At 39.6% G+C, this 21,353-nt stretch overlaps 3 protein-coding genes across 5 annotated transcripts; all 3 read right to left on the bottom strand.

Moving 5' to 3' along the window:
• Positions 1 to 506: 506 nt before the first annotated feature.
• Positions 507 to 3,539, bottom strand: LOC106963764 (uncharacterized). Its single transcript, XM_015058848.1, has 2 exons — positions 2,213 to 3,539; positions 507 to 1,842 (listed from the first exon to the last, which is right to left on the bottom strand). The coding sequence occupies exon 2, from the start codon at positions 1,808 to 1,810 to the stop codon at positions 1,202 to 1,204; it is 609 nt and encodes a 202-aa protein (XP_014914334.1). The 5' UTR covers positions 1,811 to 1,842; positions 2,213 to 3,539; the 3' UTR covers positions 507 to 1,201.
• A 419-nt stretch (positions 3,540 to 3,958) lies between these two features.
• On the bottom strand, positions 3,959 to 9,440 carry mknk1 (MAPK interacting serine/threonine kinase 1). Its single transcript, XM_015058836.1, has 14 exons — positions 9,302 to 9,440; positions 8,690 to 8,752; positions 8,158 to 8,260; positions 7,944 to 8,042; positions 7,763 to 7,860; positions 7,581 to 7,660; positions 7,410 to 7,483; positions 6,767 to 6,871; positions 6,629 to 6,684; positions 6,435 to 6,530; positions 6,153 to 6,347; positions 5,428 to 5,592; positions 5,282 to 5,325; positions 3,959 to 5,064 (listed from the first exon to the last, which is right to left on the bottom strand). The coding sequence occupies exons 2-14, from the start codon at positions 8,741 to 8,743 to the stop codon at positions 4,845 to 4,847; spliced, it is 1,389 nt and encodes a 462-aa protein (XP_014914322.1). The 5' UTR covers positions 8,744 to 8,752; positions 9,302 to 9,440; the 3' UTR covers positions 3,959 to 4,844.
• A 1,288-nt stretch (positions 9,441 to 10,728) lies between these two features.
• Positions 10,729 to 17,122, bottom strand: mob3c (MOB kinase activator 3C). Of its 3 annotated transcripts, none has more exons than XM_015058797.1 (4): positions 16,401 to 17,113; positions 13,115 to 13,699; positions 12,214 to 12,416; positions 10,729 to 11,080 (listed from the first exon to the last, which is right to left on the bottom strand). In XM_015058797.1, exons 2-4 carry the CDS (start codon positions 13,530 to 13,532, stop codon positions 11,051 to 11,053), a joined length of 651 nt encoding a protein of 216 aa, XP_014914283.1. In that variant the 5' UTR covers positions 13,533 to 13,699; positions 16,401 to 17,113; the 3' UTR covers positions 10,729 to 11,050. The 3 variants fall into 3 exon arrangements, with proteins under 3 accessions (XP_014914283.1, XP_014914289.1, XP_014914293.1); XM_015058803.1 differs by lacking the exon at positions 16,401 to 17,113 and adding an exon at positions 15,700 to 16,294; XM_015058807.1 differs by lacking the exon at positions 10,729 to 11,080 and having other exon boundaries at positions 12,278 to 12,416; positions 13,119 to 13,699; positions 16,401 to 17,122.
• Positions 17,123 to 21,353: the final 4,231 nt, after the last annotated feature.

The following is a 21,353-nucleotide window of genomic DNA, read 5'->3' as shown; positions in this document are numbered from 1 at the left end:
CCAAGTGATGGGCAATTCGCTAAGAGGGGATTGTTTGCACGGTTGCCGCTGGTGTTTCTCAGATAACAAATGAGTTTATCCTTACAACCTGCACACTTTTCTTACATAACCTGACAGGATTTTTTTTTTTTTTTTTTTAATGGCTTCATGTTCGTAACGACCACTGACAACGGCAGAGATCGCAAGGCTCCAAGCTGACACAGGAGATGCTCTCTTTATTTGCGTTTCACATGACATACAGAATGAAACAATTGTTAGTTTTTCTTTTTTACACATTTCGAGTTGTTGCCGCCTTACGCAACAAGTGATGTGAACTGTGAGAGAATCAAACTCAGAGTTGTTATATAATGTTAATGATAAACTGTCAGTGAGGCTCACAGAGCAGCCTTTTTCTCAATGGGGCTCAGCTGGACGCATATTATCTTCCATCCTCACATCTAGAGCAGCAGCAACAAACACCAGTCAGCCTATTGGGCACAAATAAGAAATAATCTGCCTATGCCAGGTTTTTTTTTTTTTTCACGAAAAAGAAGAAAAATGAGCAAATTTCTCTTTCTGTTGGAGGAAGGACAGCGTCTATCTCGGAGAACAGCAATAAACATGTAACAATATCCTATAACGCAATTGAGTAATTACAGGAGCTGCACGACATGTTGTAGCGTGCAGCACGGTGGCCTTGAAGAGAAACACACAACGACACAACCAGAAAAGATTAAAAAAATAAATAAAATAAAAAAACATACAGCAGCATTTTAGAAAAACAAGAAAAAAATATACCACAGATTAGGCAGTTGTAAAATTAGGCAGTTTTATGTTGATTTGCTCTTACTGGTGAACAGAAAGCTAATGGCTTAAAAAAAAATGTTTTTCACAGATTCAATAAAAGCATCACAATTAATGACTCCCACTATTTTTAGTCAATAAATCTGAGAAAGGTTAGGAACAAATGCATCGATGCAGAAATCCTGCAACCCCTTCATATTCAAAACTGTTACAAAGGAAGCAGAAAAAATTGTTTCCAGGACCAGAATTGGTCTACATTTTGAAGTAAGAGCTCAAACATAGTGGAAGGTCTCAGTTGGAGCATATCTGATCTCTTTTTACAGTTTTTCCTTGTGTTGAAAAGACGTTTGAGGTCCATCAGATGCACCCGTCCTGCGGTGGGATAAACAGTCGTCCAGTCAAGCACAGCCGGTCCATGCTATGTGGAGGAGGATGTCTTCTGGTCAGGCAGCAGTTGTGTGGAAGTGCTCTCCTTGTTTTCAGAGGTCAGACTCGTTTTATCCCCGTCAGCACCCGTGTCACTCTTCTCAGAGCCCTGCGGCTCTTTGGTCTCACTCTGACAGGAGGCCAGAGCCGAGCCGTCCCCCTGGTTCGACGTGGACTTGTGAGAGGAGCTGAGGGAGTTTGTGGGGCTGAGCTGGATGGCCGTCGTGTCCTGCAGGGTGTGCTCGCTCATCTCCATCTCGAAGGCGACCGTCCCCATCCGCATCAGCCCCCACTTCTCCCCTCCCTGGGTCTTCCGAGCCATGTGGGACGGGGGTCTCCTGCTGACCACGCAGCAGGCCGTGAAGAAAGCCAGAGCCAGCAGCAAGAGGAGGGGCCCGATGATGATGGGAGGGTTGGCCGCCAGGCTGAAGGTGCCGAAGGCGAAAGCTCCGACCAGGGTGATGTTGATGCCGGCCAGCATGATGCACAGGCCGCAGGCGCAGCACAGAGCCGGGGAGGGCAGGTTCTGGTGCCGCAGGCTGCGCCGCTCTGGGATGTTGCTGGGAGCAGATGGTCTTGATTTCTCATCAGGTAGCACCATGTCTTAACAGGATTGGACGAAGCACTTCATCACTGCACACACAGAGTTTTGTGGGAGAAAGTTTCAGTTTTTTAGTCGTCGTTGGTACATTTCTCAACGTCTCAATCGTCATGTTTGGGCACCTTTAAGCAAACGAGAGACTGTCATGTATGATCAAACTGTCTCCAGTCAGAGGCGTCTACAGAAGAGCTGCGATACGGACCGTTACAGGAGAATCTCCCTCCCCCACAACCATCATAATCTACAACTGTTTGAAGAAACATTTTCATTTAATTTCAGGATGAATGAAGGATTTTTGATTTGAGGCACACAGATCTATACCCAGGCAAAACTGGAAGAATCACATAAACCATTAAAAGTTCATTTCAGCAGCATTATTACCAACAACTCCGCGTCACTTACCTTTTATTGAACCCGTAGTCCTGCTGGGTGCCTGGCCGCGCTCTGTCTCTGCATCCTGTTGCACAGCAGCTGCGGGGTGAATGTTGTCTCTCCCTCCAGTAGGTGAACAGCAGAAAGCAGCTGCTGCACTGCTCGCCTCTCACCACTAGGAGCGGTAAAGAGTCAAGTCAAACAAACTGTCAAATCATCCTCATCCAAATACCCTTTCCTCCGATAACGAGAACTTTGACAAAATAGGAATCAGTAAGTTACGGTTAATTCTTAAGCTATTTAAAATAATTACTTAAAGTTTTTATTATTATTATTATTATTTAAGGCTATTAGAAAAGCAAAAGTCACTGCATAAAAACAGATACTTCTCAGATGTCATATAAATCATAATGACAAACTATTTCAGAGGAAGCCTGTTTCTTCGTTTTTCTTTTTTTTTTCCACCAAGCAATTACTTTCTACATCCTTCCCCCTCCCTTTGGCCTTCAGCTCGCACAAAAGAGCCTTTGAAAATAAAAACTACTGACATCCCCTGAGTCAGAGCAAGTATATTAAGAGATAACCGTTGAACACAAACCAACACAAATTACACAAGAGGTGATATTTCAAAATTTTTTTATTGAGAACACAGCATCCCAGTGGAAATCTGCTCCATGCACAAGAACAGCTTTGCTCATCAGGTCCTACATCAAAGCTCTGCGGGGCTCCTTAATTGCGTACCCATTACCGCATCTCATTTGATGCCATTAAAACCCGGCATAAGGGGGGCGGCCGGGAAGGGAGGGGTTCTTTTTAGGATTCATAAAAAACAAGAGCGGGGGTTTTAACATGGCAAGTAATTGTTTCCTGATGTTGTCTCAGAGCAAATCTCTCTTAATTCCTGCTTGACAATGAAAGCTCTCAGATGCTGAAGAGATGGGGTGACCATGGCAACAGCACGAGATACGGGAAAGATGGGAGGGGAAGGGGTCTGTTCGAGGGCGGCAAGTAAATTTAAAAGGGTTAAAAGAAGTTCAGGTGGATACGGCAGCCCGAACATGAACCGAAAACAAAATGAAGTCAAAATACTTCAGCTTTCCCAATCCCTTTTGCTTCCATGTTCACATTACCAAATACAAAACTAAACAAAATACACTTACAAAAATAAATCCCCTTAATTACTTTAGGCCAATTTCTTACCATCAAATGTAACATGAAAATAAATCCCTTTGACTTTTATGACTATCTACAACTTTAAAAGCAAGAATCACAGCTCAAGTCTACAAAAAAAAAAAAAAACTCCAAATGTACTAAACAACTGAGCAGAAAAAAATAAATCAATATTTGTTGTGGTGTTTCATTTTTTTTTTTGTTTTTAGAGCAAAACAAAACCTATCTGGAGGATTGAAATAAAGATTTAAAAAAAATAAATCATAATGCTCTGCATACATTATATTCTCCTCGAACCATGGAAGCCCATTCAGACAACTTCAAAGAAATTGAGTCATAGCCACGCATTTCAATGCTAAAATTATGGGTTGTAAATATATTACTGATGATTTTTAATTCAAATGATGAAATCTGAAGTCACAATTCTCAGTTAAGTTTTATAAAAAAAAAAGTTATAATTCACATTAAAAACGTTATGAGGTAGATAACCATAATTTTGACGTTGTACCTGGACTTATAATAAACTTATTGTTTAAAAAAAAAAAAAAAAGAAAATTGGTGTTGCAAAACAAATGGAAAAACAGAATAAAAAACACAATAAAAATGTTTATCTCAAAATAGTTACCTTTTTTAATGTATATTTAATTGATTTGACTTTAAATATACATTGCATTTAATGATAATTATTACCTCACAGTTATAACTTTAACGCTCATAAACAGCGACTATGAGTTCAGTTTTCTTTGAAGTGGCACCAATGGGCTTCTCTTGCATTCACTCAAACTACGTTCATTTTAAAGTACAGCAGTGCTACAGGTAGGTTGTGTTGCAGTGAAAAGATCCTTAATTCAAGCACCTGAAAATCACACTCATGCAATTAACACATAATGACTTTAACTGGTAATATGAATAAAAAGCTCCAGGTTTCTCCAAGAGTCGTCCACTTCTATCCTTCAAACATAAACACAAACATCCAATCACATCCACATACGGGCTTTAAGAAGCACAAATCATCCCTTTTCTGAAGCTTAATAGTAAAATCAAAATACTGAATAATTCACAGCTAATAAAAAAAAGAAGAGAGAAATAAAATCAGCAAAAACAAAATGATTTTCACATGAGGACAGTAAACGGCTGCACCTCTAAAACGCTGTTCTGCTAATTATATGTCCTAGATTTATCTGCTGGCAACAACAGAGGTTTTGTTGTTGGCTTTTTGGTTGAGAATTACCAATAAATACATCGGTAAAGCTTAAGAAATACTTTTTTTTTTAAAGCGAAAAGTGATCTCGGGAGTTTAAAACCTAGGCAGCTTAAAAAAAAGTGTTGCATGTAAAGTTAGTCAACTCTGATGCCACGTGAGTGCTCCAATGAGACTCCCTGTGCAAAAGACAAAACAAAACAAAACAAAACAAAACAAAAAAAATGAAAGAGCTGGTAGAATCTGATATTGGTTAGCGAAGACAACCAGGAGGGAAGCTGTGCTGGTGGCTCAGGCTGCTAGGTCATCAGAAACAGGAGAGAAGTGCCCGCTGCGCAGAGCGTTGGACTGGGCCCGTCTGCGGGCCAGCCGGGAATTGGAAGGAGGGGACAGCCTCATGGAGCAGACGATGGACGCCGAGTCCTCCTGCTGCTCGTCGTGCTGGGAGAGCTGCCGGTTAAAGGCGATGGCTTCTGCTGCAAACTGGGTCAAGTCCTTGGTGCTGCTGTTCCTGAAAAGAGGAGATTCTGTGTTTTAACGACCAACGCTGTCCGCACGACCTACAAAAAGCTAATTCCTCGTTCCGCTGGACGAGGAAATAACGCTCTAAAAAAAAAAAAAAAATGTCCCTTTCAACTCAAAATCATTTACGTCTCCCTTCCGCTGCCTAAAATGTGTCTGTTTTGTTTCAAAGCATCGTAAAGACATAAAAAACTCGCAAAGCAAACCTCTGTAGGACACGAGGAGTTGGAAGACCTCTCTCTGGTGCATTCTGTAAATATATATATAAAAAAAAAGGATTATAACAGTTTACTCACAGGATCAAATCAAACAACACAAGTCCTAAACCTAAATATATGGAAATAATACCGACCCCCTGTAGCCAAGGATGCTGCAGGACCTGAGCAGCGCTGAGGCGCAGAGTGGAGTCCCGAACCAGCAGCTTCGATATGAGATCCTTGGCTCCGTCTGTGATGTGAGCCCAGTCCTTGTCTGGAAACTCGTACTTGCCCTCCTGGATGCTCTCAAACAGGAAACTCTGAGGAAAGCAGTACGACCTAATCTTACTTCTTTCCAAACATAAATATGATGACGTTTTAATCGACATTTTAAAAGACATAAACACTTATGATGGATAACGTTGCATGTTCAGTTTCAGAAGTGACCAACGTACAAAAGGTATTTCTTGATTTAACTTTCGTAAACAGTGAAATCCTGGATCTTCAACCTGATGGGAAGTGAGTAAAACTTTGTCTTTTCTTTTTTTAACATATCACTACCACATCAAAATGTAATGTTTTGTATGGTGTTTTCTTTAAAACTTTGTAATTTTTATGTTTTTAATTACATAAAGCACCTCAAACAGCCCTGCTGCTAAAATGTCCTATACACACCAAACATTAATTGATTGATTAACACAAAGACCTGCTATTTTTGCCATTTCTCTGGACCGCCACCTACTTGATACATGCAATGATTTATATAAGCATTACTTTATTTCACTTGTATGGAGATGGAACTGTAAAGCTCTATCAATGCATGTAATAATGCGTGTTTTGTCAGACGTTATAAGCACAGAAACTAAACTTGAGAGCACACCTGGCACGCTCTGCATGCTTCCCCCCGATCCCACCCGCAGTCGGTGCCACAGTGGCCTGTGAAGGGGGGGCTTCCACTCAGCAGGATGTAGAGGATGACGCCGAGGCTCCACAGGTCGCAGCGCTTGTCGTAGAAGGAGGCCTCGTCGGTGAACGCCTCCACTACTTCTGGAGCCATGTACTCCGCTGAGCCGCACTGAGAGAAGCGAGACGTCGGCGTGTTTAAAAAGTCACGGCCAAGTCGTAAATCGGAGTTTGGAGTGAAATGTTAACGAGCCCGTACCGGCGTGGTGAGCTCTGGCGTCGTTATGGGAGTACAGGCGCTGCTGAGCTTTACGCCGCTTCCCAGATCAAAGTCGCAGATTTTTACTGGCGACACCTGAGAGAAAACAGAAAAAGGGGAAGGACATTTATTACAGCCATAACAAATATGTACAGGGATAACCGTCTCCCTTAAAGCTTAATAACGTCACTTACCCGGTCTGTGTATTCGCACAGGATGTTTTCCAGCTTGAGGTCCCTGTGAGCAATTCCTGAGAAATAAAAAACACACTCCAAACTAAATCTTTTTCACGTCAAGACTTCGACACGTAAGCTGTTCAGAAACAAATGTACCCTTTGTGTGCAGAAAGTCCAAGGCTTGCGCAATGTCCCGGACCACCTTGCTGGCCTCCAGTTCGTTGAAGTGCTTTCGGTTCTGGATGTGTGTAAGAATGGAGCCTGCGGGAAGAAAGGAGGATTACTTACATTTCTGTTTACAGCGCCTCGCAAAAGTTTTCACATATGGAGGAATTTTTTCTGCCATAATCCCGAGAGCACACATTTTCAGTCCGAAAGCAGGAGTTCATATCTTTTGTTCTCGAAACTTTTTAGTACTTTTGCTTACGTTAATATTTTGAAAGCCGGACTTCATGTCTTTCTTCTGAAAACTTGAAATGCTTGTACTCAAAGCTTCTCCTCGAAAGTTGAAAGTGTTGTACAGACTGAAAATGTGTGCTCTTGGATTATGGCAGAAAAATTCCTCCATACTCACACTCCTTTTAATTTTTAGCATTTTTGAAAAGAAATCCACAGTTTACTAAACTCTCTTTATGCTAGTTGAACACATAAAATCCAAAGGAGATACATTTGATTTCATGGTAGCATATTGGAAAAAGCACAAGGGTTATGAATACTTTTGGAAATACTGAGAAACCGATAAAAAATAAATAAACATGTTAGACGTGTGCAGATGGCACCGTTAATATTTCATACTTGCCTCCACGCAGCTTTTCAAACACCAAGTAAAAGTACGAGCTGTCTTCAAAGAATTGGATCAGTTCCAAGATGTTCCTGGACAGAGACATTCAGAGCTGTTTAGAATGGGTTTCATTTATTGTTTGAGCATGTTTTTAACAGAAATGACGAACAGATTGCATGAACAACTCACTTGTTTCCTTGACACTGATAGAGAGTCTCCACCTCTCGAAATACTCTGCTTCGGCTGTGCCCTGCGGCCTTTTCTATGATCTGCCCAAGACGACACGCAAGACATGTTTAGTTGTCTATATAAAAACATACAGTTGTACTTATCTGACAAAAAAAAAAAAATAATAAATAATAATAACTCACTTTCACAGCAAACTCCTGTCCATTTTGCAGGCTCACACATCCTTGAACTTTAGCATAAGCCCCCTGACCAAGCACCTCATCTGTCAGTTTGTACAGATCTATGCGAGAGAAAGCAGGACATTAACGCCACTGCGTCTCGTTGTCAAGCGATGAGGACGACACTGTCAAATAACTTCATTACCATTAAAGGTGCCTGTGAAGCTGTCGGTTGCTCTAGTCCGTTTCTTCTTTCTCCTTTTGGAAAAATCCGGGATGTTCACCGGCTGACTTTTCTCAATCTCTGCAGCAGAGCAGAAAATTCTTAATCTACACGTGTAATGTAACATTTACCAGGATGTGCTGCCATTCAAACGAGCGTGCATACAGCTGCTACAACCATTACAAGTGGTGCATACCTGCTGTACCCTGCGAGAGGGGCTGCGGTTCTTCCGTGATGTTCCCATTGTTCTGGATTCTCGCACAGGTTTGTCCTACTTGGCCCCCAGCCAGGGGGTTACCCTGTAACACAGAGAAGCAGGCCGAACAGCCAGGGGAGGGAGAAAGAGGGGGGGGGTGAAGCGAGAGCAGCCAGAGAAATCAGGTGGTGGTCCAGCAGAAAATGCAAGAAAAACAATGAATAATATGTCCACTTGGGCTTGGTTGTTCAATTTCGCAGAATCTTGTTCATACAATCTTCTTTTTAAGACGTCTGAACAAAGTTATAGTTGTATTTCTAGCATTAGAAACCCACCTCAACCCTGGTTACAAATGCAAATCTTCACCCAACCTTTTAGAGTGAATGACTCATGAATTATGGTTGAGCTTCTGTTTTTATTTTGTCAGATAAGGCCAGGCAGTGTGAGAACTACTTCCAGTAAGCTCAACATCCTGAAACGCATTTCAGGAAGCGAAAGCAGAGAGATAGTAAGAGATAAGACCAGACCAAACCTGGTGAGGCTGCTGGATGGTCTGCAGCTCCGACATCACGCCATGCCTCACCATATCTGCCAACTAAAGGATTACAAACGGAATTAGTGAGAAATTCAGTGCAAGAAGCGTAACAACAAGCTACTGCGTGTAGGGAGAAGAGAGTACATGTACAGAATTTGAGCTATGGCAGTAAATCACCTAAGAATACAATTATGTAGCTTCTGTAGAAATGCATGTCTGAATTTGTCAAATATTTTTAGTTTGTGTGCATTCAGTCAAAACCGGATCGGCTACTTCTTGTAAACTTATTGGTTTTAGTTTTATCCGAAGTAAACCTGATGTCTTCTTTTATAGAATGCGGATGGTCTGAATTTTATCAACAACCTGATTACTTAACAACTCGTCCAAAAGTGTGGAATTGGCAGTTCTGTTCGTAAACAAAACAGCCCTTTTTTTTTCTTTACCCCCTGCTACTTAGCCATCTGTGGCTAAGGTTAGCTAACCAGCTAGGCTAACTTCTTCTATCGTTTCATTCCTAGTTGTTTGACTGTTGAAGCTAACCCTGTCACGAGAGAGTTCAAATAATCCCACATACGCAGTCAGATAAAACAAAATAAAAAACACTCTGACCTGGACTCCAGAGCAGCCAAATCCTTCCTGTCAAAGCCTCTGCCGCCAGCTGATGTAAGCTCCCATTGCTAACTGAGATCAATCAGTCAGGCAGCCAATGACGCACAGGGCGGGAAAACGCATAAACAGACTGTCGGCCCGGCCATTCCGGTTTTCCCGTTTTTCTATTGGTGGAGAATGAGGTTGCCTGCGTTACGTCACTATACGTGACTGGCTCCACGCCTCAATCCACGTAGAGGGGAATTTTTGTGCGTGACGAGAGACTTTTTTTTTACTCAGCCTCACGCCCCTTTCAGAGTGCTGACAAGTCAGCACAAAGAGGTAGAATGATTGTTATGTATACACTGAATAATGTCCAATTTGCATTTGGACTACGGAGGGCTAAAAGTATCACGGTTCGTCAAATAATGCAATTGTCTAAAAGGTATTATTACTCTATATCTATTCCACAGATTGTGAAATCAGTTGACAGGATTTTACAGGAGTTCCTCCCACTTTGTTTTCTGGTGGCTCCCATCATAATGTAGACTTTGCTGTCTTGGATGTAGGACACAAAGGAGACCATCCATATCCCCAAATTTTAACCCAAGATGAGGACAAAGTCTGATAAAGTGCACTTTATAAATGAATGTTTATATGTTCTTATGTGTAAATAGGATTTGTTGTGTGTTTTTTCTTGTTTTTTTTGTTTTTTTTTGTATTTTTATGTAATTACTAAATATACAGAGTATACATTTATATAAGGTTTTTCTACTTAGATTATCCACTCAAACCATGTTGTGACCAAGAAGCTTGAAAAGTATGGTTATGGCGGGTTTTCTCTGTAGTTGCAAGTTGGATTTTCAGGTTGTTTATGCAGATGATTAATACATTTAAAAATAAATAATTATTTTGTTATTAAAGCCTCCGTTTCATGTACACTTGCTGAATTGTTTATTTATAATTCCAATTTCCAGTAATTTAATGTTTATTCATGGTATTAAGGGATAATACTGTCCATAAAAAAGAAAAAAAAAACAGAAACTGACCTGAAAAATGTTTCCTAATGCAAAATGTTATATATTTTTAAATAAATTTAAAGGAGGCCAAAATCTTATAAGATTAGCAACATCTTTATTTTATTGTATGAACGTATAAATTCTTGTCTTTTTTCTTTATTGACTTGTTTGTTTACGATGGGTCAGTCTGAGATTTATCATAAAGTTGAGCCTAAATACCATATTTTGAAAAAAGTAGGACACAAAAATTTGATAAGTGGTTTCAATCAAACCAGAAAAGCAACAATTTACACAACTGCTGCTAAATTTATTCTTTTTTTTTTTTTGACAGATTCAGCTATGTTCTCAAGGGGTTTTGTTTGCGATTGGTGTGTAATATTTGATGGCCTTACTGTGCTTTTATTTTGCAATAATCAAAAACACGCTCAGAGACGTTTAATAAAAACATTTATAACCAAAAACGTTCATACGTCAAGCACAACACATAAAAACTCAAACTTGAAGCAAAACCACATAAAATGCAAGGAAAAAAAGAAGTGGCGTTTTGCCAGAGGCGGACACAGAAGTATAAAGATATAGCACCACAAAACGTGCACTGTCTCTGAAGGTACAGCGACTCTCTCCAAAGGAAGGTGGAAGGTGAGTGAAATCCATGAAACTGTCCAACGTTTTGGAATGTTTTACAGATGGTGTTCTCTCCGGGGGCTCAGATAACGTCATAGTGTAAACTCCTCTGTCCATGTGCTTCTCGTCAAGTACATATCTTCTCTGTCATCTCCCTCTGCAAAGCAAAAACGAGGAATGAGTTAACACAATAAATATTCAGTATTTTCAAAGAGATCCATTGCAATAAACTGAAATTAGAGTTTCAAAATGAAACCGATATTCGGGTGTGAGATTTCCCGCTTTTGTTCCTCCAAGACCAATAATGAGGAAGTTTAAAAAAAATAAGTAATAATGTGAAAACAAAACTGGATTTCTTTTCTCTGCGAATGCTGAAATAATTGTCTCATCTTCATTTTCATTTCTTCGTGGAAAGAGCTCCACAGCTCAGGCAAGAATAATTGAAACCTTTCGCTGGCACGGCGAACACTGTTCTCCATCTGCTCTGATGTGATAGAGCTCTCTGCTGGAAAAATGCTACAAATTACAGATTCTTTTCTCATTACATGACTGCAAAGAGTTGGCGTGTTGTTTTAGGCCAACTGCTTCAAAGCAGCTGAAAACCTCCGTTGGAGACGGAAAGTTGAGGTCAAGAAATTTAACATTTATCCATTTGCCATCAATAACTGGATGGGAAACTGTTGTCATGGAGAAAATACAGCTGATGTGTTGAAGTGCTTTATATTTTGTAACACTGTAAGCCCTTTTATTTTGTAAAGCAGCTCTGATAAATTGGACACAATGGAATTGTGTTGAAGTCTGGATTTTGACTGAATCATGTTATCACAACCTTTTTGACCCAGAATCAAGCTTCATTCATCCTCCCATTAACTCTGACCAGATTTCTGGCCACTCTTCTCTCTTTCTGGGGAGAAATATTCCTGCATCATAATGCTGCCGCTCCCATTTTCACCATTTTCCTGTGCAGTGTTAGCTGCACTGAATCATATTTTACATGTTGCTCTAAACAAAAATACAATTTTGGACATCATGACCAGAGCACCTCCTTCCACATACTTGATGTATGAACTGAAAATCGTGTAATTTCCCTTCTGTAACACAATTATGCAGTAGTTTCTGTTGGTCTAGCATTTTAAATCCCTCTGAAATTAATATAAATTTTCCCCAAAACACTCCATAGATATAAAATCTTTAACAAAGCATTGTTTGTCTTGTCTATAGTGAGTAAGGAATAGCTTTTCTTTCATTCAATGGACAGCTAACAGAGTGGCGTGGATGTTAAAAACTCACCAGAGGCTCCAGTTCAGAGTTATCGATGAGACTGAACTCTGAGATGAAGTAGTAGTAGTGTTTGTAGCAGGTGTTGATGTGGGCCTCAGCGCCCATGCTGCAGATGCTGTCAAAGTGATGGATGTAAACATGCACAAACACCCGGAAGAGACGGCTCAGGATCTTCTTGCACACCTGCTGGAAGTTCTTGGGAAATGGTACACCTGCAGGAAAGCAGCAGGAAATGAATAATTTACGATTTTTATGTCGACATTGTGACATTGGGTGTTGACCAATTAGGGCTTTGACTACAAAAATAAAAGTTATCTGAAAACCGTTGTGTTTCATTCTATTATAAAGTCAAGACAATAAAACAGTTCTGAAAGAAGTCAATTTGCTGAGGTGCGCATCTGTATTATATGATTATTTTGCACCCTATTATAAAAACAACAAATAGGAAACATCCTATTAGAAATACTTTAAGTGCAACAACCCAAATGGTACATTAAAGTTTTCCTAGATGTACACAGTAGTAAAATTGTTGTGCCTGTTAGACTACGAGTTTTTATAAGTTAACTCAGGAAAGTGGTGGAAAAGCTATCAAACTGTGGCTTTTCCAGAGTCTTGCAGAGGATAATTTTGATCTGAGCGCCAACTACTGAACTCATTTATGCAGGCACTTCTCACCTCTCATTAAATCAATGATTATGCATGTCATTAAAAAATACTGCCACTGTTATCTATTCTCTGCTAAATGCCAATATCACTTTCTAATTAACCTCATATTGAACTAGATCCTCTTGTTGGAAAGCATTAATGAGGTCACATAGCAGGCACTGACGCATCACTGCACAAAACGCCCGGTCCTCTCCCAGATGATGCACTCAGTCACACCTTTCATTTGTGAAGTTCTCACACACACCTACTCTGGTGGGGAAGATGTCCTCATTGTTGATTAGAGACTCTATCCAGTCCATCAGCAGGTTCATGTACTTGATGGCAGGCAGCTTGGTGGGCTTCTTGTAGTCCTCGCCATCCTGCCATCTGTACTCGTACTTCAGGCCCCCGGACATGATGGGGCACGTGCGCTCGCTGCAGTACTCGCTGACGGTGCCATAGATCAGGTTGATCCTGTTGAAGAAGTCCACCACGTGAACCGCGATCCAGTCGTTGAGGTTCTCCCCCTCGGGCAGCTGTACCACTTTCCTCAGGTCCAGGCCCGACTTGAGCGAGGCCTGGGCCTTCTTGTAGAGTTCGAAGCGCTGCGTGCCGGGCTCAAAGCGCTTCCTTGGCCTGAACGTTTTGGCTTTGCTGAACACTTGTCCGAGACACAGCGCCATTGGCTCAGCCGCTTCCCCCGAGATAAGGGGAGATTAGGGCCTCCACAATGAAGAATAAGTTTGAGTTTGATAAAGCTGAGCTTCCTGAGTGAATGAGAGGGAGCAGCCTGGTTCAGGTTACCACGGGTCAGTGTCTGTCATGTGAAGATTCCCAGCTGAAACTTTTTCTGTAAAGAGCAACAACAGATGTGTTAGACATATCTCTTGCCTGTCAATCTACTGGTTTGGTCACCGTCAGTCCAAAATTTTAAAGGAAACAACACAAAATCCTACCAGTCGAATATGCAAATGGGTTTAATTAAAAATAAATTTAAAAAAAAAAGTTTTGCTTCATCAGCTGGGATCAAATCTTCCTAAATGTTGATACTGCATTAACTTTTTTAGGGATTTTATGTGATAGACCTCGACATAGACACAGTAGGCCTGCATAGTTGTGATGTGAAAAACAAGCATGTTTTTTTTTTAATCTTGCGGTTCAACCTCACTGAGTCAGTGCTTAAAAAAAAGCATTTTCCTTCTCTGGCACAACAAAAACTAAACTTCTTCAGCAGTGACATGGAAGCTGCTCATAGTTGAGAGGAAGATTAATTGAGCTAAAATAAAAAACAAAACTGGAGGGAAAGCTGTTGGTGGCTGCAAAAGGGTGATGTTCTCCTTCCAGCAGAACAATATAAAATATATAAATGGAGCTAAAATGAGCTGGCCCAGTCAAAGTCCAGCATCAAATTCAGTTTAAAATATAAAAGGGCCTCTACATTATTCTGACTGAGATACAGAAAGTTTGAGAAGAGAAAAGAGCAAACTGTATGTGTCTAGACAACAATCTGGTGAACACCAGATGAAAAGGCACAACATGATTGGATCTACATGCATATGTGGTTTCAATTTCTCACACACTCTTCAAGACACACCGAGGCGAGTTTCATTGAAAAACCTCCTGCTTCAGCACACAATGTGTATGCTGAAGCAGGGGTGTTTTGTCAAATGTGTAGTTCACAACAGTGTAGTAAACACAGCATCATAGCAGAGAGGAACAGCTATTATTAAGGTCACACTTTTGGAGGAAGAGGAAATAATGACTGACAAGCAGCAACATTTCATTTTATTTTCCGTGCTGACGGAAAAAAGAACGAAAGGCAGCGGTGGGACACATAGTCACTGCGTCGGACCAGGACCGAGCAGGGAGAGTTTAGTTTTTTTTTTAGTCTGACTGCATGTGTTTCTTCAGGCAATTCCTCCTCTAAACTATCCATCTTGCTGTCTGGCTGAAGTTAAGTCGTTGGGGCTGTTTTTCACATTAACCAACACAAACACAAAATTCTGACCAATCTGACCGTCAGAGGGACGGAAAGTTCGCCAGGGGGTTGTGACAAGACGGGGCGGACTACATGAGGCTGTGAACAAAACAAAATGACACAAAATGGCTCGACCATACAGAAACCTGAAACAGTTGACTAAAGTAGGCTAAACACAAAGGCAATCCAAACTCTTTAGATTTTTATTTGAGAATGTTTTCTTTCTGAAAACTCAGTTTTCTTTCCACTTCCCAATGAAGCACTATACATTTCCAGACCTTCTCTTAACTAAGCTGTTACTCATGATAATTTGAAAGCAAATTGTCTAACAATAAACACACAAATAACCTCTGAGGATAAGTTGTACCTTTATTAGCTTCTTTGAGGTCCATGAGCAAAAAATAAAGCAGTTGGCTTTAAAAATAGCAGAAATTTGTTGGAACAAGAGTCGGGCCACTCAAGTCAAGCCTGATTGAGAAAATAAATGCCACACCGTGACTCCCTACGGATTAAATGACCTCAGTGAACTTATCTCACTGGCGAGATGGAACAGCATGACAGAGACCCCTAAATGTTTTGGTTAATAAAACTAAACAGGAAACAGCAGATTGAAAAAAAATATATACTTTGAGAAGAGATTAAAGTTTCTTCAGTAAGGTATGAAAAATGTAATTGAGGTCATGAAGAGCTTGTTGAAGTGAGTTGTTTTAATTATTCCGTCGTGTTTACTTGAGAAGCTGCCTTTTAATTTTGAGCTCTAAACGCACATGGAGTCACCACAGGTTTGACACGGTGAAGAGTGAGGTTGCAATATGACACTACTGCATATCCGCGTTTGTGTCCCGAGTCCCATTTTTAACTGCAGATCTTACCGTTTCCTGTTGCTTTTTCCCTTCCTGAAGCCACTATGCCTTCTAAAAAGCAGGAACTTCACTATCATTTGACTCCACGTTACAAACCAAGATGTGGGAACTTTTGTAAATTTGTGCACCAGACAGTTTTCATCGAATAGGTCCTAGTAACAAAATTATAGTTTTAGATGAAAAGACAAAAAGAAGCACAGAGACTAGTTCTCAGTAAAAAGCAGCATTCACACTGGGATTGCTCTCAGTTCACCAGAGTGGAAGAGTGAATACGTGGTCATGGGACAGCAGCTGATGTGCCAATAAAAGAAAAAAAAGGGGCAGGCACATTTCCAGAGTTTCGTTTGACGAGTCTGAGAGACCTTTTTTTTTTTTTTCATCCAAAAGCAAAACACACACCAAACTTGTTTCAAAACCCATCAACAACTGGGAACATGACAGTCAAAATGACGACGAAGTGACGTTAATTTTGTTCACTCTGCAAGTCTCAACAACCTCAGGTTAAAACAGGTCTAATCATGCTCTGGGAATAACAGGCACTTCATGCATGCTTTTCTGATCTTAACAGTTTGTCTCTGACACACCGGAGTAGTAGAAGTCCACAGAGAAGAGAAAAAACAACTCCTACAGAACAGATAGGATAACAAAAAACTTCTTCAGCAGTGAAGAATGTGAAATCAACTGAATGGATGAAACTCTCAGCACTGTACCTCACTGAAATCCCTTGGCGGAGAGTTTGGGATGTGGCGGAAAGTTGTTCAGAGAGGATTATGCTCCCTGTAGAAGTCAGAGCCAGTTGTTCCCTCTCTGGCTCCTCTCAATCCTGCCTCTCCGATGGTCAACCGGCAGTGGAGCTCTGACTTTGCTCAGCAGCACGGGCAACACAGAAACGCATAAAGAAAAACTGTTTGGTTTTTCTTCCTGTGGATGATGTCACATCCTGACTTTGTCTGCTAGCCTCTGCTGTATACAAATGTATGTTCACATGTGGGTGTGTTTGTAGAGAACCTATAAATTTAAATAGAAAAGGCTTCCCAAAGCATGACTCTGCCCTCTTTCCTTTCTTCTTTTTTTTTCCTTTTGTCATTCAGTAAGACGAGCAGCCAGCCCACTTGCTTCACCCAAGCCCAGCCCTCTGGTAAAAGTCCTAAGAAAACAACCTCTTCTCGTGAACCACATGTTAGACAGAGGCAGAGATCCCACAAACATTTCTGGATGCCTGGGAGTCTGCTTGTCTTTTTTTAAGACTCAATACCATACCATTAAAATTCTTTGCGTTGCAGAAATGCTTGAGCTAAACTTACAGTGCTCAGAAAAAGGGCAGCTCTTTACCTCTTAATGTGATATTTATGGGAGAACGCGCTTTGAATCGTGACTGGGGCACCTTTAGGAGGGAACCATATGGTAGTTGACCCTCCCTTTTGTCTTGGAGAGAATGAGTGTCACTGAAGTACGGGTGTCTGTTTCTAGAGTGAAACCCAACCTGGCAAAAGAAAAGCTGAGTATGGACTCATTGTTAACGGGTGCCCTCTTGTGTAGGAGGAATACAAATGTAAATATACGTGTGGGCTATGAGATAAGTTAACATCTGGAGTTTCTTTGAGTTGTTTTTAAAAGGCACATATTATCTTAACGAGCCTGAATGGCTCAACCGGCTAAAGAGGAAGTCAACAAGTCAGAAACGTTTCTCTGAGTCTGGTTCTGCTGGAGGTTTATTTATCTTAGAAGCACGTTTTTCCCTAAATAGCTTTGCAGAATGGTAATTATTTTTATCCAAACTGAATATTTCATGCTAATTTTAACTCCTGCCTAAAGTGAAGGCGGGTGTGTATTTTTGCTTTATTGCACGGATTGTTATAATTATTTTTATCATTGCCCTTTTGTGAGCCACTTCTTCCGCCCCCCATTAATTACTAATGAGATGTTTTAAGCACTTTAATTAACTTTAAAGCTTGGGTTAAATTTATTTAAAGGAGATTATTAGAGGTACCAAATATTATGCCATTTTAATAATTTTTAATTTCTTAAAAACTAACATGGCATTTTTTTCCCACTGAATAAAGTTAAGAAATCATTAATGTCCAATGGTGCCACTGCTGTTTTCTTTATTTCTATATGTGTTTTCATCTATATCGATAATTTGAACAAATTTGGCCATGTCTGTATTTTTGCGCCATTTCAAGCTGTGAAGACGGAGTACTGTCATGTGTTGTAGTAATCATATAAATACACTAGATGTCGCCCTGATTTAATGTGAGAGATCTGCGCCACGAGGAAGTTACAAATAGAGAATTGCAAATGACATGTTTGATATATTTGAACTTTGGAAATAAATAATTTGATCACGTTTAGGAAAATTTCTTAAGATTACATTTCTAGATTACATTACCTCAAAATGTAGTAAGGGAGTCCAGATATTACACTGTCAACACATTAAATAAAGGTCCAAAGCTGAAAAATAAGATTTGTGTAAATATCTAAATCTTTATGCTGTAAAATCTATGGATCAAAGCATGTGTTTTATTTAGTCAATTTTAGTTTAAATATTTAGGTCAAAGTTCTGAAACTTGGAACTCTGCAACAGGAAGTGGATCTCCAGATCTGTTGGAGATCCACTTCTCCAGCAGATAGATAGATAGATAGATAGATTCACTCATTCACAGTGAATCTTAATAACTTTGAGTAAAAATGATCAAGAACAAGTAAATGTTTTTAAATGTAACTATAACAACTAATGAAAGTTTTAGCAGTTTTTCAAAATTTTATTTCCTGGAACAATGTCATTGAATTTCCACAAAAGAAAAAACCTTAAAAAAAAAAAAAAAAAAAAAAAAGTACTTCTTTTACTCAACATCAACACTCGACAATTGGTGAATTTTTAAAAATGAAAACAAATATCCTATGGTAGATATTTTTCAATTCTAAGTTGTCCTTTTCAAAAGTTAATGTAACATTAGCAACTGAATTAGTTTTATTTAGCTGGACTAAGACCAAAAATGTCTGTTTGGATTAAGTTTTCATATCCCTAGTTGAAGGATGTACATATTTTGTAGTTTTAAAAAATTATTACATTCACTTGAATAACGAGTGAGCATATGCAGTGTAAAAATTTAGTTAATGTTTTTTTATTTATTTAATTTGATCTCAAAGCCTTAAACCTTTTTAAGCTTCACATCATATCATGTTACTCTCTCATCAAAAACACTGAGTGTTGCTTTGATTCGTTTTAGAAACACTGCGCTGACCCTGCCAGTCTGTGTGTGAATGAACGGATGCGTCTTGTAGTGTAAACACACCGAATGAAATATTTAAGTGAACAACATCGCAATTTATTCCAAGAAATGGATCATTTCTAATGTGTTTGACTCATGTTAAGCTAACTTAAAATATTTTTTAAATGCCTTTGTATTCAGATTTTTCAGAAAGTCTCAAAGTATCAACAGAAGAAGAGAATGGCATAAAGAAACAGATACACACGTGAATATAATATAAAGAACAGGCAGGGCCTCCATTAAATTCTTTTTTGTTTAATGTTGCATATACAACAATGTAAATGATGAATGGTGTGGATGAATCACAGAGATAAACGTGAGTATTAATCCACCTTGCCCTATTCCCTAGTTTTCCTCTTTCCTCTCAGTCTCACTGTCATCTTTAAACAATGTGTCAGAGGAGGAAGTACTGCCAGCCGGGCCTTTTTTTTTTTCTTTTTTTAAATTTTTTGTTCGCCTGTCACTAAGCTCTTACCTTTGTCATAGTTATTTGAAAACATGCTTGTCATCATTGTGGCAAACCTGGAGCAAAGCACCTTAAATCACTGCTGCTTCCGGAGTCTGGAAAGTAAGAAGATTCTGTCACGTTAAAAAACATTTCTTGTACATTTCCCCTACACAACATTTGTGCTTTTTGTTTGTGTGTGTGTGTGTGTGTGTGTGTGTGTGCGTGTGTGTGTGTGTGTGTGTCAAAATCTGTCTGATAACCTGATTATTAATTGTGTGCGAGAAAGGTGACCGCTGGAAACAGAGGAAAAAACATTTGACTGTTTTATAGCTGAATGACAAAGCATTACAGCTGCACAGCAGGTTCACTGACCTGCTCCGGATCATTAAACGGATCGTCATGTCAGCCAATCGGCCAATCACAGAATCTAAATATCTGCCCACTTACCTCATTAGAAAACTCAACAAACATCATGTCTCTATCTTAAGATATGGAGTTTGTTGCTTAAATGACTTCATACCAAACATAAGGATTGGTTTATGGCTTTGCGGAAAGCAGCTATCGCTGCCGTTGGGTGATACATATTCTGAAGGAAGTTTTTATCTTATCTTGGTATCATAAGTGCTGAATGAGAACTCTACTGCGTAAAGATGTGACTCTTTTATTCCACAGCGTCGTCTGCCTGTTGGAAGATAAACACTGCTCAATCAGTTCGTCTTGTCTCAGTGATAATTTACCTATAAAGTATTATTTTATTAGATAAGATGTCGTCAAGCTACTTGAACTCCCCCAGACCATTTCGGTTTGACTCCTAAGTTTTGAAGTGTCAGTTTTATAGTTGTCTCTTTTCAAAATGTATTTTTTTCATTCAATCAAGAACTTTGTGTCTTGTAGAGAAGAGACACGTATCCTCAATGCCAAAGGAGTATCAGTTTTGAGATTAACATTACTTAGACCCTTCTCAATAATTAGTGGAATTATTATTATTATTATTATTTACCTAGATTTCTGCATTTTCCACTGCTATTTCCATCATTTTAAAATATTCTGAAATTATAATATTACCTTAAATTTATTTATGTCATTGGCATGAACAATGTTGAGCTTAAAATGTATTTAACCTCCAGAAGATGACAGTAGGAAATTTAATTTATTTGCGTTGTTATTAAATCTCAAATTTTTTTCATTTATGCAGGTTTAAAAATATAAATTTTGCTTGTACCTAAAATTACATCTTGCACACCAATGTTGAAGATGTTGGAACCCTCGATCTTATCCAACTCTCAGGGAACTCTCACCAACTAATACTTCAGACCAAATAGTATTTCCAAGCAGGACTGAACATAGTTGTCAATGTCCAATTTTAAATTCACTTTCTATCTCAGCTCTATGGCTCCTGTTAGAGGGTCGGATGCATAAGTGAAAAATATATCAGTGTTGTTGCATTTGATGCAGAGAAACTGGAAAATGTACGGATCTGAGCAAGGTCGATGGCTGCACAACTGAGTCAGAGCATCTACAAAAATGTGACTCTTGGGGCTGTTCATGGTCTGCAGTGGTCACCGTCTAGCAAACGTGGTGGGCCGTGTGGTCTGGCCAACAAGTGAGCTACTTCAGCTCCATGTTGTTATTGTAGTTACTGTGGGTTTCGAAAAAGGAGCTAAAATACACGGTACATACCAGCTTGTGCAAATTCATAAGTAGAAAAACTCCAAAATAAAAAATATTTGGCTGAAATATTACTGTGTTTTTTTTTCGAGAGAGCCTACTGCTGTTTCCCATCTCTAAAAGGTCCCAAACATTATAAATACACAGTAATAAAAAGAAAAAGACACAAAAAGTCAATGCAGTTAGCAATATTGCCCTCCTGTCTATGCATGAAATAGCTGTTTCCATGAGCGCCTCTTAGACAACACGCAATATAAGTTCTCTTAGGTGACGTT

Source organism: Poecilia latipinna, unplaced genomic scaffold (genome assembly GCF_001443285.1).
Source record: "Poecilia latipinna isolate Pla-1442-1.1 unplaced genomic scaffold, P_latipinna-1.0 Scaffold64, whole genome shotgun sequence".
Lineage (NCBI taxonomy): Eukaryota > Metazoa > Chordata > Actinopteri > Cyprinodontiformes > Poeciliidae > Poecilia > Poecilia latipinna.
This window is presented reverse-complemented; position numbering and strand designations above follow the sequence as displayed.